The 16896-nt window shown below is 55.9% G+C and overlaps 1 protein-coding gene across 2 annotated transcripts; it reads right to left on the minus strand.

Annotated features, from left to right (window-relative positions):
• Window positions 1–455: 455 nt before the first annotated feature.
• Window positions 456–16892, minus strand: MTHFR (methylenetetrahydrofolate reductase). Of its 2 annotated transcripts, none has more exons than XM_044996466.1 (12): window positions 16759–16892; window positions 10811–11053; window positions 9203–9441; window positions 8702–8812; window positions 8301–8494; window positions 7256–7506; window positions 6173–6307; window positions 5576–5756; window positions 4783–4965; window positions 2163–2270; window positions 1756–1875; window positions 456–1249 (listed from the first exon to the last, which is right to left on the minus strand). In XM_044996466.1, exons 2-12 carry the CDS (start codon window positions 11041–11043, stop codon window positions 1052–1054), a joined length of 1953 nt encoding a protein of 650 aa, XP_044852401.1. In that variant the 5' UTR covers window positions 11044–11053; window positions 16759–16892; the 3' UTR covers window positions 456–1051. The 2 variants fall into 2 exon arrangements, with proteins under 2 accessions (XP_044852401.1, XP_044852402.1); XM_044996467.1 differs by lacking the exon at window positions 16759–16892 and adding an exon at window positions 10651–10707 and having other exon boundaries at window positions 10811–10930.
• Between the last annotated feature and the right edge of the window lie 4 nt (window positions 16893–16896).

A 16896-nucleotide genomic window follows, 5' to 3' on the forward strand; every position in this document is an offset into this window, starting at 1 on the left:
AAGCTCACAGCTGACCCTGCATCGTGTTGTGACACTTTATAGTAATCCAAGGAAAACCTTAAAGCATGAGCATCCACTGCTGGAGGGTGAAAGCCCCAGCTCTGTTAGCCAGCCTGTAGCCGACTTAACCAGCTCTGTGGCTCGGCCACACTGTAGGTTGTGTGCACCCCCCCTAATCTGCACCTGTACCAGTGGAGGCCACGGGCTGTAAAATCCAGTCCCTGAGCACACTAGCCCCACTGCTAAACGCCTCACACCTGGCCTGGCTGGCCCCACCATTAAACGGTAAGTGCTGCCACCTCAGAGCAACCTCACTGTCATCCTCGAGCATAGTGAGGATGTTGGCACGACTCTAAAAACCGCTTTCAGATGGGTTAGAGCTGAACTGACCTAAAATCCAAAGCCAGTGCTGAGAGATTGTGCCCCCATCTTATTGATCCAGAAATGAGGCATGCTTGAGTGTCTGCTATTTATTAATTAATTCCTAATCACTAAACTAGAGCTGAAACTGACCTGGAGAATTCCCTTATTCCCGTTCCTTTAAAAAACAAAACACAAAGGGGAGTGGGGAGGTTGGGAGAAAAACTTGACCAAGTCTTTTAGACCCTTTAGTGTCCAAATACCCCAGCCTGCTGTCTCTGCTGCCGTGAGGGGGTGAGTCCCCACTACGATCACACTGAAACAAACCCTGAAGAGGACATTGGAAAAGCAGCTGGATCGTTTCTTAGAGTGGAGCCTGTTGCTCTGTGGGGAGGTTCAGATGGTTCTAGCTGCCATTAGCATATGAGAACAGACTGCTACCTGGTTAGTTTGTAACAGACAGGGGCCTTAGGAAGCCCCGCTGGAGTCTCGCTCTGGGAGAGACAAGCGTGTGCCTTGGGCAGAGCAGGAGAGAGAATGTGGCTCAATGAGGAGGCGAGAGCAGAGTGGTCATGGCCCTTGGGCGGAGTGTCTGGCTCCCTGTCCTGCGAGCCGGGCTCCTCTTGCCCCATGGCAGTTGTGCTGCCTGCAGTGAGCGGCTGGATGGACGGACGGAGCGAGCAGCTGTGACTCACTGCTCCGTGGGACAGTTCAACAGCTCGAAAGTGTCCTCCATGACCTGCCACAGGCAGTTCTCCAGCGGGAACTCGTTGTCCACCAGGTTGACCAAGTAGTAGTTGTCGTGGATGTACTGGATAATCATGCGAGAGGGAGACTCCTCTTCGTACAGCTTAGCCCACTGCTCAATCCACAAAGCGAAGGCCTCATCCTGCCGGGACAAAGGCAGAGAGCTCGCTACAGTCACCACCCGCACGTGCGTTACGTTAGCTGCGACTCCTACAGCGTCGTCTAGGGCGGTGAGTCTTGGGAGGGGAAGCCGGAGGGAGTACGGCTTTGCGTCCGCCCCACTCCACAGCTGAGGAGCTGGGCAGTAAATCAATGCAGCCTCCTGCGTTCTAGAAACCATGTGCATGCGTATTCTTGCACCAGTGCTGCCTTAGCCTCAACTGCTGTGGGAACTGGCACAGCAATACTGGGACTGGCACTCACATCGCCCACAGACAACAAATACATTGGGGGGCGGGGGCGAATCTTGCAGTCCTCACTCAGACAAAGCTCCCATTGCATGGAGTCCTTCTAGGCACTAATGTGGCCCTGTGACTGTCCAGTGAGTCTTGATAAAGAAGAGAGAAAAAACCCCAAACCAAACCCCACCACCTATCTCTAACCCCCAGGTGGGGATAAGTTAAGTGTCAGCTGGAGCAAGGCTCTTACCTTCCAGTACATGAAGCTAACTGGATCCACAACCGTCGGCTGAATGATCTCTCTGCCTGGGAAGATGCCCCAGGTCACGGCGTTGGGCTGCATATCGGGAGCGTTGGTGATGTTTTCACCCTGCCAAGAGGAGGACGGGACATTGGACATTTCTAGAGAAAGATGGTCCTGAGCAGGATGTGGGTGCAGTGGAGCTGGACCATGGTGCAGTGGAGCTTTTATGGGCGCTACTTCCTGAAATTAAACCATCAACCGGTGAAAAGCCAACGGCTCAGGAAGGAGCTGCAGGGAATAGCTAGTGCTGCTTCACCCTGTCCGATTACCAACTCCCATCTTCCTGCCCTGCTGGCAGACTCGCCTAGGCCGTGACGTGGCGGGAGGGAAGCATTGTCTAAGCACGCTCTTACCCGGACGTTGACAATGTGGTAATTCACACGGAGCTCGTACTTCTTCGTCTTCAGCACTTTCAGCAGCGCGGTGATGTTCTCGCTGGAGGTGAAGAATTCCAGGTATGCCTGCGTGGGCGGGAGGAAACAGAAGCCAAAACTCATTGCAGTGCAGGGACGGGAGGAACCTGTGGGAAACCCAGCTGTTGAGGACTCATCCAGTTTTCTGAAGCCCCAGCAGCTAAAATGGGAAAGGTACTAAGACGAATCCATCCAGCCCACCCCCTGAGACAGGCCCATACTATCCCCATTTTATCAATGGGGAAACTGAGGCAAGCCAGGGGGAGAGCTGGGAATGGCCAAATAAACGAAGGGCAGAAGTGGTGCTGGCCCCAAAAGTGCCTAGCACACAGAGGTAACGCAGGGCACAAGCCCAATGTATTAATAATCCTTTGCAGGCAGCCTCTTACCCATCCTCCTAGCTTAGGTCCTTCAGAGCGAAGGGGTCCAAAATCAGGCCTCCCTGTGGGCTCTGCATAGGGGATGCGCCCAGGTAGCTAAGCCACAGCCTCTGCACCTGTCGTTCCAGGTGCCCGTAAAGCAGCAGGTGCTGGCTGTTTCGAACAGACTCAGGCTTGATGTCTTTGTCCTGTGCTGCACCCTCGTTGGTAATTTCACCCCCACGGGCTGGCGAGCGATGCCGCAGTGGGTTATCCCAGCTGGGCTCTAATGAGGGCCCGACCATTCACAGCAGCACCTCTTTTGTCTGGTGTCCTCTGCGTGTGCCTAAGACAGCCTCATTCCTCCTTTTCCCCATTGGCTGCTGCTCTGGGCTGGATTCAGCAACTGCCTCCCTCCCCACTGGGCACTAGCTCCGTTTCCTGGCCATTGTGGTGGATGATTGATTTCCTTGCTCCTGGGGAATCTTTCGCCACTGAACTGCATTTGCCATCTGCTGGCCCAGCGGCTTTAACGATCCAAATCCCTTTGAATTAGCTCGCATTGTTCCCCACCATGTGCTCTGCTCCCACTGTTTACCTTGATTCTGGGGGACCCCATCATCATCATCATCATCATGATATTTTTCACTGCTACAGCACCATTCACTGGAGGATCTCAAAGTGCTGTCTCTTACACAAGACAGGCAAGGGAAATACAGAGATCGCTTCCCCAGCCACCACTGAAATGCAGCCAGGCTCTGGGGTGGAGCACAGGCGCTGGCTGAACAGTGCATGGTAACACTGTGCAACTGCTCAGAACTGACACTAAAGAACAGCAGGCGGGCAGTATGGGCTAGGGGACAGAGTACTGGTCTGGGACGCCAGAGACCTGGGTTTGATTCCTGGCTCTGCCACTAGCCAGCTGGGTAACCTTGGGCAAGCTATTACCACTCTCTGTACCTCAGTTTCCCCATCTGTAAAAAGGGTGGGGAATGAGCCTTTGTAAAGCACCTTGAGATCTGATGAGCTAGGCATCCCTCTCCAAGTGAAACTGCAGGGACAGAGTTTAGGGAAGCAGAACAACAACACGGAAGCTGACCGGGACACTGGGTTTAACACCCCCGCTGTTGTGGTCATTAAAGATCCCATGACTTTCTCATTGTTCTATTTCCTCCAAAGGACAGTACCTCTTGCACCACCATGTGAGGCAGTGGCTTGGAGGGAAGAGCACCACCTACTGGATACCCTGCAGGCAGGGCTTAGAGTGGGGCCTGGTCCATGAGAGGATGGGATGCATCCTGGGAAGCTAAGTAGCACTCTCCATCCCCAGAGGTGAAACACTTCAAAGGCCGGTAAGTGGCACTGTCTCTATTTTACAGATGGGGAAATAGAGGTTCGTGGATTAACTGGCTTGCCCAAGGCAACACAGCGAGTCGGTGGAAGAGCCAGGAGTACAGTCCAGATCTTCTTGGTCCCAATCTCCTGCCAGATCTTCCTGCCTGTTCTTGCACAAGACAGCAGAGTCACAGCAAGCAGCAGAAAATTCTCTTATTGGGCACGTAGCCAGATGCTATCACTTCCTGTAACGCAGGTTTTTGGAAAGTAACAAGCCGAAAGGTCTGGGTAGGAGCTCAGGGAATGGAAGCTAGACGTGTCCTTAGCCCAACAAACCCCAGCTCTGAAATAAACAGCTTTGGAAAAGAGGGTGAATGGAAGAGGCTGGTACAGCAGCCGTGGGATACAGGCATTGGGGTAGGACTACCCAGGTGCTGAAAGCCTGCCTTTCAGTGAGAAGCTCCATCTATCCAAGAGGAGATTGACAGGTGACTGGATCACGGTCTAGAAGTGCCTAGGGGGAGAAGATTCCTGATGATAAAGGGCTCTTCAGTCTTAGCAGGCAAAGGCGTCACAAGAGCCAGTGGCTGGAAGCTGAAGCTAGACAAATTCAGACTAGAAATCAAGTCCCATTTTTAACAGTGGGGGTAATTAGCTACTGGAAGGAAATATCTAGAGATGGGGTCATCATGTGAAGGTTAAAAAAAAAATCTAGGCTGGCTCTCTTTCTACACAGGTACTTCTAGCTCAACCAGCTGTTACTGGGCTGGATGCAGAAATCCAACAACGTTCTTTGATCTCCTGTGTAAGAGGCCAGACTAGATGCTAAGGGTCCCTTCTAGCCGTACACATCTATGGTTTGGTACCTTCTGGAAGACATAGCCCCCACTGGGTCCCCAGCCCACGATGGGGTCAGTGGACGGTTTGCCATTGATGTTTGGCTGGGAGTTGATGGTCAGGATTCCTCTTCTGTTCACCTTCTCCAGCTGCTCTTTCAAGAGGTTGGTTTCAGCAGCGAGAGGGTCGTCGTTCCAGGGCAGGCAGGTGACCTGCGGGAAGGAAAGAGGGTGAAATCCAAGGCCCTAGCCCCTACCATAACCTCACAGCACTGGGCAGCAACAAGACTCCAGTGGATAGGGACGTGGCTGCCCACCTCATAGGTGAGATGAGCTACTGAGAGCACAGCCCACAAGTGCTCTTACCTCGCGCAGGCTGACGGCTCCCTTCTGGGTGCAAATCAAGACCCCAGGCAGCTTCTTTAAAACCCTACACGGTCTAGGACAGCCCATCTCGGAGACCCCCTTCAAACCAGGGGTGCCTTTCCAGGGTGCGGTCCCCAGGGCTGAACCACTGGGGGCTGTCCCTTCTTACCAGGTGTGCCGTTATTCTGAAAAATCACTGGTCTTGGCCCTTTCCCAGCACAATGACATCTTGGTCCAGGCTTGTTCCTAGCTCTAGGTGCTGGCTCTCCCGTGCCGAGAGTCCCCACCTTGGTGGAGGAATGCCCTGACCCGTGTAGAGAAACGTCACAGGGTGCTTGATGCCTTTGAGAGGGCATGAAATAAGCACCATTGTCTCTCTCTGAGCCAGCCCTCGTCGGGGGCTGCACTCTCTCCAATGAGCCTCCCTCTGTGTGCTCAGCCCCAGGCCTTCACTCACCTTGTGCCCCTCCCGGTTGGGCTCTCCGGAGATGTAACAGGTGAACACCTCGAAGACGCTCTCCTCGCTCATCAGCTCCTCGCCCCACATCTTCAGGAGCTCCTCCCGAGGCGACTTGCTCTTCAGGTAGAAGAGGTAATAGTCCTTCAGCTCGCCAAAGGCTGGCGAGGAAGAGTTCCCCCTGCGGGGTGGAGCAGAGAGACGGGGTTTATGTGCTGCCTGGGGTGGAATGTGACCTGCTTGACAGACTGTTCCAGCGGGTGGGGAAAAAGCCACCCCCCAAGCTGGGGAGAGAGTCGCCAATCAACCAGGGATCTGCACCCCAACCACGTTGGGGTCACCCACTCAACAGCTCGCTCCCTCAGGCAGCTCCAAGCAACTGGGCACCACCAGAGAGTCCCCTAGCAAAGTATCACCAGATGGACTAAGTGACGGGACTCCGAAAGGGTCCTGAAACGAGTCCAGCAGCCTCTGCCTGTCGTACAGAGCCACTCTTCCATTTCAAGTGAAGTCGGAGCGGATGGTCCCATGACTCAAACAGCTTCCTGCTCCACTCGCCCTGGCTCCAGTCCCCTTTGGCCTGGGCCAGAGACTCACCAGCGGCCATTGGGGAAATCGTCCCATTCCTGAGTTCGGTGAATGTAGCTCTTTGGCCTGGAGGCCCAGAAAATAGGCCGGACGTCTTCGACTCTCCTCTTGGGGTGGGCGCTGACTGCCCAGGGCAGAGGCCGTCTATGGGGAAAATGGAGATTATTAGGGTGGAGACTTCCTGTTTTGGGATTCAAAGCACTGCTAGTAAACGCATTTTATGGGCAAGGCAGGGCTCTGGGGGAGGCTGACCAACGGGGGCTGAAGCAGGATTGAGAGACCTCACTGCATCCAGAGAGGCACCTCCCTCCAGAGCGGACACCTCTCCCCCATTCAGGAGATGGCGGCTCATGCCAAGGCATTCATTATCCCCCTCTCATGTATCCTCCCAGGCGGCTGGGCAGTTTGTTAAAGGTGAATTGCACAGATTAAATACACAGACGGGCTCCTGCCCTTTTCTGGTGGCTAGACAGGCCGGAAAGGTTTTTTTTTTTCCCTTTAAAAATAGCAAAGAGACCCCAATGTTTGTGTTCCCCACCCTGGCTGAACAGCCCCCTGCTCAACTATTGAACATTTTCCCTAATTCTGCTGGAGAGCCCAGTGGGAGCTTACTCAGCACTTAACCTCAAGGGGTGGGGAAGATGAAAAGTTCTTCTCTCCCGACGGTTTGTCACACATTTGAGCTAAGTGTTTGTCCAAAAAAACCCTAACAACCCGCAAACAAAAGCCACAACAAACCCACACATACACCACAAAACCAAACCCTGCCAATAGGTTTAAAGAGTCGGACTACAAGCCACCTTCCCCTCAGTTGCTGCAGCTCTCACACCCTTGGTACTTTGAGGTCATAATCCTCCCAGCTCTCCAGTCATCCACAGAGCCCTCCAAGGAAGGCCAAATCTGAATTCCTAATGTATTAATACAAACAGAAAGAGAGGGTGGCGGGGGGGAACCACCAGCCAAGGTTTATGGCTTTCTGCAGAAAGCAGTAAAGGAAAGATGCCAGCTCTTTTTCTTTCCTTTACAGGTCCTATCTAATGAAGGTGCAGCTGTGACAGGACAAAGATATTCCAGGAGTAGCTCTCCGCTCACCTGGGATCCTCTTTCCAAATGCCCAGACGTTTGAGGATCTCAGTGGTGGCCACTTCTCTGTTGAGGGTGTAGAAATGCAGGCCGGACACCATGCCGCTGTCCAGCAGCTCCCGGCACATGGACACCGCCAGCTCCACCCCGTAGTTCCGGATGGCTGCGTCGTTGTCCTTGATGGGCTCGATCACTTCTTTGATCTCCTGCGGCACCTCGAGTTTGGAGAGCTTCACGAGCTGGCGCAGCGAATGGTAACCCTGGGCATGGGATACAAGGGGAACAGGGAAGGGGAATACCTGAGGGGAAGGCTAACGAGGCCTCTCAATTTTCAGGCCTATTTCGGCTCCCCAGCCAGTTGACAAAGTAACATCTGTACCAGGAAAGATCTCCGCTAGGGGGAGTCTCCAGTTATAGTAGTCAAAACAGGAGACTTTGCATCAGGACTCCTGGGTTCTATTCCCATCTTTATCACGGAGTTTTAGTGCAACCTCAGACAAATCACTTGAACCTCTCTGTGCTCCATTTCTCCCCCCATCCCAATCTTTAAAAAAGGGGCAGTATTTACCTACTTCAAAGGGGGCGGGAAATTGAGGGGGTTAATTCATGTTTGAAAAGCACTCGAGATCTCCGCAGGCAAGGTGGAAACGTAAAGAGGAATGCAAAGCTCTGCGTCGCTGTTCTGTACCGTAGCATCCCGGCTGGTGCCTTTAGACTGTAAACTCTTCAGGGAAGAGACATGGTTATTGGCTTGTGTTTGGCCAATGGCTCCAGTTTACCAATTGCATCATGCTAGGTGTGTTTAGTGACATGACTAATGAAGACCCCTTGGAAAGGTGGCTCCCACCATCCTTCCATTACTTTGTCCTGCTACATTTTTGTTCTGCAGGGACAACAGACAGATCCTACAAGCTACCAGTTGCCTCCTGGGGCACACTCAGCACCCTCATCTCCCAGTGACTTGGAGCTTTAGTTGAGGGTGCTTGGGACCTGGCAGGATTTAGCCCAAAAATCCAACCATGGACCCCTCCTGGCAAGGGCTGGGGAATCTCACCTGTATGGGAAAGATGCCAGGTACGATGGGGCACGTGATGCCAATGGCCTGACAGTCCTTCATGAACGCGAGGAAGGTCTCGGACCTGAAGAAGAGCTGTGTGATGATGAAGTCAGCCCCAGCAGAGACTTTCTCCTTCAAGTGCCTCAGGTCGGCTTCGTAGCTCTCGGCTTCAGGGTGGCCCTTGGGGTAACCTTCAGAGAGAAGAGGAGAAGCTGAGCCAGGAGGCAGCACACTCTCTCCTCCAGAGCCTCGGTCACGCTGGGGCATCAAACGTCTGAACCATTCAGGTCCGAGTCCAGCACCCACAAGCCGTCGCTCAGTCTTGCCAGCACAGTCTGCCGATCGCCATGATCAGAGGCAAACCCCGCCACAGCTGGCCCATAAAAAGATGTGTTTACCTGCCACGCAGATGTCAAAATAGTCATCGAACTCGCAGCGAATGTGCTTCACCAAGTCAACGGCATAGTTGAAGCCTTCCACCTCTTCCTCCCACTCCTCACCAATGGGGTCTGTGTGAGGAGAAATGGAGATGGGTCTGACCTGTGTATAGCAAAGCTCAACCAGCACTACGTGGGCCACCCATTACTGAGAGGAAGGGGAAATGGAGTCTCCAAGGTCACTGGACCCTTACTTGGTTCCACCCATGGGCCCTTCACCTCCACCACCTGAGCTGGAGACACCACGCCTTCTGGGCTAAGGTTAACTCATCTCAGCCCTAACCCCGGAGGACTTCCCTGTCCTGGGACAACAGGGAGAACAGATTCAGACAGATGCTTAACCACATGGCCCCAGAACTGGGAGGGATGCCAGATTGCCAGGTTGGTTCATTCTAGTTCCTCCCACAGAGGAGTCGCTCACTGGAGGTGAAGGTACCTCTGGCATTAATCCCCAGGGCTCACCTCCTCGCAGCGCCATGATGTTCTTCAGCCCCAGATGCTTGGCCTTCTGCAGATGCCCTGTGATCTCCTCTTTGGTCTGGTTGCAACATGTCATGTGCAGGACGGTCTCCAGGCCACAGTAGTTGACAGCCGTGTTGGCGATGATCATGGAGGAGGTCTCCTTGTCTGAGCCTGGGTCCCCTGCTGGGTGCCAGGTCACGTCAATGAAGAGCGGGCCACCCATCCCCATGCGGTCGAACCTGCAGATTATAACAGAAGCAGTTTATTGCTAGACTGTGGAGGCGCTGTCACCCAAACGCCTGGGATATCGCACTCAGTGCCGGGCACCTCACTACCAGACAGCGTGTGGCAAACGGGAGGGAATTTGGACCAGAGCTGCAAGAACAGTTACTGGGCTGGAGCAGCCACCTCAGGAGAAGAGACCAAGAGCTAATTCGCTCCAGGTTGGTGAAGGAACCACTAAGGGCCACGAGAACCTGGCAGATCAACACCACGGAGGCGAGACCATGTTCAGGGAGAGCCAAAGGGGTGGAACTAGCAGTTCAGACAAGTGGGTTTTTTTGTTTTAAAAGAGGGGGAATTCTAGACTGGATCTACCAGAAGCTTCCTCCCAGCCACATCTTGGAGGCTGTGGCATCTTCTTCCAAAGGAGAAGGTGGCAGGCCCATGGCTACGATACGCATCTAGGGAATAGGGTATAATGGGGACTACAGGGAATAAGCAGGTGCTGCTGGGGGCCATTGGGAGAGGGAGGGGAACTAATAGGTCTAATCTAAGTCCAGATTCCAAACGGAGGCCTGCTCCAGATGCCAGAGACCCCCCTGCCTTCAGTGCTGCTGCACCTGCTTACCCCAGGCTGGAACCTGGCCAGGGCGTGCAAACCGGGGCCCTGCTATTCCGTTAGCACAGGCCAGAGGTTTTCAAACCACACCTTTCCCTTTGGACGTTGCCACAGTGACCTGTGACCCGAGAGGCCCTTCCTGCACGGGCTGGGCAAGAGGGGCAGGGCGTTCGCATTACACAGCACTGCAGAGGTTTGGCCTGGACACACGGAGAGATTCCCACCAGGAGCGGGAAAAGACAAGGGCCTCAAGCAGAGCATCTAGATGACCGGAAAGCAAGCAGGATTCATGTTGCCAAGGCCATGGGCCGCGCAAGACTAGATGAGCCACCGGTCCATCTAGTTTGGTCATTGCCAGGGACAGAAACTGATACACAATGCTTCCTGGAGAGACACCCATACACACCCCACTCATGTACCTACCGGACCCTGCACACTAAGCAAGTGGAAGATTCCTTTCTGTTCCCCTGCCTGACCCCGCAGTGATCAGCTCAGACTCTGAAGCATGAGAGTGGATTCACCTTTAGCAGGAATATGTTCGCATACGAAATGATCCAGCCCCCTTAGTAATGGTGTTTAACTCTACGGGGATGCAAAGATGAATTACCTGGAGTCCATCACCCTTCTCAGCAGGGAAGCACAGACCCATTACCTGCTTCTTCACCTGGAAGGGAGACAGAGCACAGGCCTGAACCGGCTCTATCAGGCTGTCCCCCAATCACAGCCATCGCGCCTCCTCCCCGTTTCCCCCGCCCCGCGGGGCTCACCTGGAGATCAGGTTGACCGCACCATTGGCCGTCCGCGGGGGGAAGAACTCTAAGGAGAACCACTTGTCCCCGGAGTCGTATCGCCGGCGCATCTTCTCCCGCAGCCGCTCGTGGCGCTCAGCATCCAGGACGGGGGTGGAGCATCGTGAGCTGTCCTTGGAGCCCTCACTGCCGCTGCTGTCCGACCTGGAACTGGCGCTCCCATTGCTGGCACCGTGGGGCTCGTTGACCATGATGCGCTCTCTGGGAGGGGGCGAGGGGAGGAGGGGGGTGTCACTGCCTAGGGGGTGGCTAGGAAGGCAGTTTATGGAAGGCTGCTCTAAGCAGGAGCTGGAGGAGGGTGCGGGAAGACAAGGGGAATCACAATGTAGGAGGAATGCATGGTGCATCCCTGTTGTCAACAGTCCACCACACCTGAAGATTTCAGTGGGGCTGGAAGGAGACTCGGGGGCTGTTAAAAATCACTCCACGCCCTCCCTTCCCTGAACTGTGCACCCATGTCTGCTCAATGGCTTTTAACAGTCCAGCAATCCCAGTGAGCAGCGATGGGGACTGAGCCCTGACCAGGACAGCAGGGCCAGCGGAATGACCTTGGCGCCTGCTAATGCTCCCCAAGGCGTTCTGGCGGGGACGGCAGTCCCTGCCTCCAAACTAGCTCCTGCAGGACCCTAGTCAGCCCTACTCAGCAGCTGCGTGTGGAGATCAGACTGAGCATGCAGTGATGGGGAGCGGGCAGTGGTGCCAGTCAGTGGGCCTTCTTCACCCCTGGTGTAACTCTGCTAAAGCCTAAAGTTAAACCAGGAGTGATTTTGCCCCTCATCAGAATCAGCAGGTTTAAGAGTGTTTCTTTCTGGCCTTTCGACTGCTTTACAATGTATTACCGCGGCGTCCTCGTGCAGCTGGTGAATGTCAGTCTGACCTTCTGGACAGCGACTGGGCTTGCCAGCAGCTCTGTCCAGAGTGGGCCGCGTCCAGCCACCTCTCTGGCACAACGTGTGCACACAGCAGGGCCCTGCGGTCTCGCTGTTTACTCCCGAACCACAATGTTTCTTACAATAGCTTGGGGGAGAGAGGCTGGATCGCTACCCAGCCCGCTCTCCCCTCAGAACTCTGCCATCAAGCCCACCGTGTTCTCTGGCAGAAGCCGGATGGAAAAGCCCAGCACGGTCACCTAGTCCCAACGCCTGACATGGGCCAAGCTTGTTCCCTACGGTCTGTTACCTCGTGCAGTGTCCAGTCTGGCATCACACGAATCTGCCTTCAGCTGAGCACTCCCCATCACCCAGCATTCCTTTCGAATGAGAGTCTCCCCATCCCAGCATTCCCCTCTACACGCAGCCTCCTTTTCCAGGCACTCCGCATCCCCTTCCCAATACACCATGCGGGGATGCCTGGATGCAAGCTAGGAAAAGTCCTATCCTCTGCCCGGGCAGCCAGAGGGAATGCTCCTTGGGGAACAAGCTACCAGCCAGCCCCTTAAAAGGGGGATGCACTGATTGGCAAGTCTCACCTGAGCCTGGGAATGAAAACAGCCTGGCCTGCTGCTGGTCTTATAACAATATCAGCGCTGTGGGCCCGGCTTTACCGATGGGGATGCGGAGTTGAAGGGACGTGCCCAAAGACACACAGCAAGTCAGTGGCAGAGCTGGGAACAGACTCCAGACCCCTTAACTCCCCATTCGGAGCGTGGCTCCCTGGCCTGGCCAAGTGTCTCCTCTCAGCTGCACTCCACCCGGTGGAGCATGAAGCCAAGTTTACAATCCAGCTCGTCCCAGGACAGGCTGCTTTAACTTCTGACCTGTTTTGGAGGAAGCGAATGCGCAAACCCTGTACTTGTGGCACCACCTGTCCATGTCACCCAAAGCAGCCACTGGCAGGCGGACTTTGCTCTCCCTTTGCTGCTTGCACAAGGGCTCAGGCTGAAAGGCTTTGCCTAGCCTCTGGGGACCTGTCCAGCTGGCAGGAGTTGTGAAAAAGGAGCAGGGAGGCTGCTGATGCCAAGAGGTACCCGGGCCTCCAATCTCTTGTGTGCATACAGAGTGGATGTGTGTACAGAGCAGTCACAGTAACCCAACACCCCCGAACAATTACGACTGGAGCAGAAACAACCAAAAGCAGCATAAAAACTCCAATCCTGGCCTTCAGTAACTGAGAAGTGAAGCCTGATCCTCTCCACCCCCAATCGCTGTTCTAATCCACAGCTCAGAAGTGGGCATTAGTGGTTAGACCAGTGGTTCTCCACCTGCGGCCCAGTCAGCACACAGCTGTGGCCCATGTGACATCCTCAGGGCTATATAGGGAGTATAAGATGGGGCCCACAATGATAAATAGGTTGAGAACCACTGGGTTAGACCAAAGGCACCGGGAATCTGAACTCATGGGTTCTCTTCCCAGCTCTGTGACTGAGTTGCTGTGGTTCCTTGGGCAAGTCACGGGTGTGCCTCAGTTTCCCTTCCAGGAAAGGGTCGAGGCTTCATTCATTAGGGTCTGTATTGTGCTTTGAGGCCCTTTGATGAAAGGCGCAAGAGAAGGACCATTTATGATTGTAAGCCTGGAAAAGGAGCCTGCAGATAAGGTATCTCCACCAGCAAGATGTCAGGCCATGCCCTCATCCTCAGATTCAGTACGAGCTTATTGGCAAGAGAAGCCAGACAAAGGCTGGTAACCTGTGAGAAACAATCATCTGCCCAGCCTCTGCCTTCATCGTAGGTTTGGTTCGTTCCCTGTATCCGTTTGCGGTTATTGACGTGATTGCTTGGGTTTGCCAAGACAGCAAGGAGAAGTCGGAGAGCAAGGGCATTAGCAGGAGAGAGGTAAATGGCTCTCACAGCCTTGTGGGCTGCCAGGGAAGCAGGGCTAATGGAGTTACAAGGGGAAAGGGGGCTAGAGATAGAAAACCCTGAGGCTGGGACTTGCTGCTCCCTGAAGTCAGGAGGTGAAAAGTTTCAGAGAGGCAAAAATCTTCGCCCAGGCTTCAGAAGTGCCCAGCCCGAGGCACGGGGAGGCACCGACCAGGGGCTGATGCTGCCCTTTGTGTGGCGGTGAAAGAGGAGATAACGTGGCTTTCCTTCCAAGGACTGCATCTGGACTGCTTGGCCCCTGTCCACGCTAATCCGTCATTCATCTTAATAACCCCCCAGGCAAGTACAGGAAGGAGCACGTGCCTAGCTGCTCAGACAGATTCTCTTTCCCCAAAGCACAGCAGAACCAACAACCAGAAACAGGGTGCAGCCAGGCAGGCTTGGGATGGACATCTACTTCCCAGCTTTGGGATGGGAGGTGCAGCAGGCATCCTCGCTGGAGCCTACATTCCCCTGACCCTGGGGGAGAGGTCCACTCTCCCAGGTCTCAGACACTCCTGAGCGCAGCTTAAGCCAAGCAGCCTAGCTCAGTGCTACTTATAGCCCTGGGGGGACGCAGAGGTCTTCCAGCGAGTACATCAACTCATCTAGAGATCTGCCTCGTTTTACAACAGGCTCCATAGAAAGCGCTAGCGAAGTCAGTACAAACTAAAATTTCATACAGATAATTACTTTATACTGCTCTATATGCTGAAATGTAAGTACAATTATTTATATTCCAAGTGATTTATTTTATAACTATATGGTAAAAATGAGAAAGTAAAAGCAATTTTTCAGTAATAATGTGCTGAGACACTTTTTTGTATTTTTGTCTGATTGTGTAAGCAAGTGGTTTTTAAGTGAGGGAAAACTTGGAGGGTACGGAAGACAAATCAGACTCCTGAAAGGGGGACAGTATTCTGGAAAGGTTGAGAGTAATGTACAGAGCAAAGAAGGGGAGGCCAGGACTCCAGGGTTCTAATCTCGGCTCTCCCACTGAATGGGATCCCTCTGTTTACCCATCTGTAAAATGGGACTAATATTACCCCCCCAAACACACACACACCCATTATTAGAAGTATTGTCCTTCTCCACCAGTGCACAAGGCCCTTTCCCCTACTTCCAAACAGACAGCTGCTGTCAGCCTAGGGACGCTGGGTCCATGCCACAGTTCGCCCACACTCCCCGATGAAGCTATCCCCGTGGGATAACTGGTCAGAAAGATTCCCAAAAATAAAATTAAAAAGCCGAACATTTTGGGGGAAGCTCGGGACAGGGTGTTTGAGAATTTGCTGATTTATCAGTCAAGCCATTTTGTAGGAACAGTTCAGTTTCCAATAAGTTTGGACAGATCCCAGGCAGCATTTGAAACCTGCATTGGCTTCTTGTCAACTCAGAAGCTGGGCTCCTCACCAACCTGCTTGGAAGGCAGCACTTGATCCACTGCAGGCAGCCTGGGAGCAGATTTCATTTGGGAAACACCATGGTTCAGTTTCCAAAACAAATATTGTGAATTAAAATTTTCAGGTTTTCATCATTTGGTTTCAATCCAGCACAGGGAATTGTTTTGAGTCTCCCTCTCTTTTTCCCTAAATCTCCCCATCCCCTGGTTCTCCGCTGTCCTGCATCAGGGCTCCATCTGGATCTGGGTGCTCACTCTCTGAGTCCTAGCCAGGCTGTCCCCTGTTCTTTCAGCTCCACCACTGCAATGAATCTGATCTTCCCCACCTATCCTGCCCCACGGATGGGGGCCTGATCTGAGATCTCCCCCCCACGCACGCACCCAGCCCAAGCATTGGGGGGATCCACGATTTCTCCCCCAAGTGCACCTGCCCTGGGGATTGGGGTTGATCCGGGGTCTCTCCCCCACACGCACACCCGGCCCAGGCATTGGGGGGGAAATGATCCAGGGTCTCTTGCCCACGCACCCGGCCCGGGGATGGGGGGGTGAGGGTGCGGGGCGCTGACCCGGGGTCTCTCCCATACGTGCGCACCCGGGGATGCGGATTGGGGGGAGATCCGGGGTCTCTCCCCCACGCACGCACCCAGCCTGCCGAAGGGTGTGTGTGTGTGTGGAAATGATCCGGGGTCTCTCCCCCAGGTACACACCCGGCCCAGGCACTGGGGGGGGGGGCTGATCCGGGGTCTCTCCCCCACGCGCGCGCCCGGCCCCGGGATGGGGGGAGGGCTGATCCGGGGTCTCTCCCCCAGGCGCGCGCCCGGCCCCGGGATGGGGGGGGGGCTGATCCGGGGTCTCTCCCCCAGGCGCGCGCCCGGCCCCGGGATGGGGGGGGAAGGCTGATCCGGGGTCTCTCCCCCACGCGCGCGCCCGGCCCGGGGTTGGGAGGGGGGCTGATCCGGGGTCTCTCCCCCAGGCGCGCGCCCGGCCCCGGGATGGGGGGAGGGCTGATCCGGGGTCTCTCCCCCGGGCGCGCGCCCGGCCCCGGGATGGGGGGGGAGGCTGATCCGGGGTCTCTCCCCCAGGCGCGCGCCCGGCCCGGGGAGGGGGGGGGGAGGCGGGTCCGGGGTCTCGCCCCCCGGCGCGCGCCCGGCCCCGGGATGGGGGGGGGGGCTGACCCGGGGTCTCTCCCCCACGCGCGCGCGCGCCCGGCCCCGGGATGGGGGGGGGCTGACCCGGGGTCTCTCCCCCAGGCGCGCGCCCGGCCCGGGGATGGGGGGGGGAGGCTGATCCGGGGTCTCTCCCCCACGCGCGCGCCCGGCCCCGGGATGGGGGGGGGGCTGATGCGGGGTCTCTCCCCCAGGCGCGCGCCCGGCCCGGGGATGGGGGGGGGCTGACCCGGGGTCTCTCCCCCACGCGCGCGCCCGGCCCCGGGATGGGGGGGGAGGCTGACCCGGGGTCTCTCCCCCGCGCGCGCGCCCGGCCCCGGGATGGGGGGGGGCTGATCCGGGGTCTCTCCCCCAGGCGCGTGCCCGGCCCGGGGATGGGGGGGGGCTGATGCGGGGTCTCTCCCCCAGGCGCGTGCCCGGCCCGGGGATGGGGGGGGGGCTGATGCGGGGTCTCTCCCCCAGGCGCGCACGGACGCACCCCGTACCCAGAGGGAGGAGCCAGGCCGCCCCGCCCCGGATCCGGGTCCCCCCGGCTCTTACCCGGTCTCCAGCTGTCTCAGCTCCACCACGTTCCTACGCGTGCCCGTTGCCACGGGAGCGCGCGTTAAATTCCCCTCCCCGGGGGAGGAGTCGCCCAGCGTGCCTCGCGCTCGTCACGTGACCAGGCACCCGGCATTC

Source organism: Mauremys mutica, chromosome 21 (assembly GCF_020497125.1).
Source record: "Mauremys mutica isolate MM-2020 ecotype Southern chromosome 21, ASM2049712v1, whole genome shotgun sequence".
Taxonomy (NCBI): domain Eukaryota; kingdom Metazoa; phylum Chordata; order Testudines; family Geoemydidae; genus Mauremys; species Mauremys mutica.

Excerpts from the sequence above, each read along its gene's own strand:
- MTHFR (XM_044996466.1), bottom strand. The coding sequence starts at position 11,043 with ATGGTCAACGAGCCCCACGGTGCCAGCAATGGGAGCGCCAGTTCCAGG. Across the intron at positions 6,308-7,255 it reads ATTTGGAAAGAGGATCCCAG|ACGGCCTCTGCCCTGGGCAG; the intron begins GTGAGCGGAGAG and ends TTTTCCCCATAG. Across the intron at positions 1,876-2,162 it reads ACCACATTGTCAACGTCCGG|GGTGAAAACATCACCAACGC; the intron begins GTAAGAGCGTGC and ends TCCTCTTGGCAG.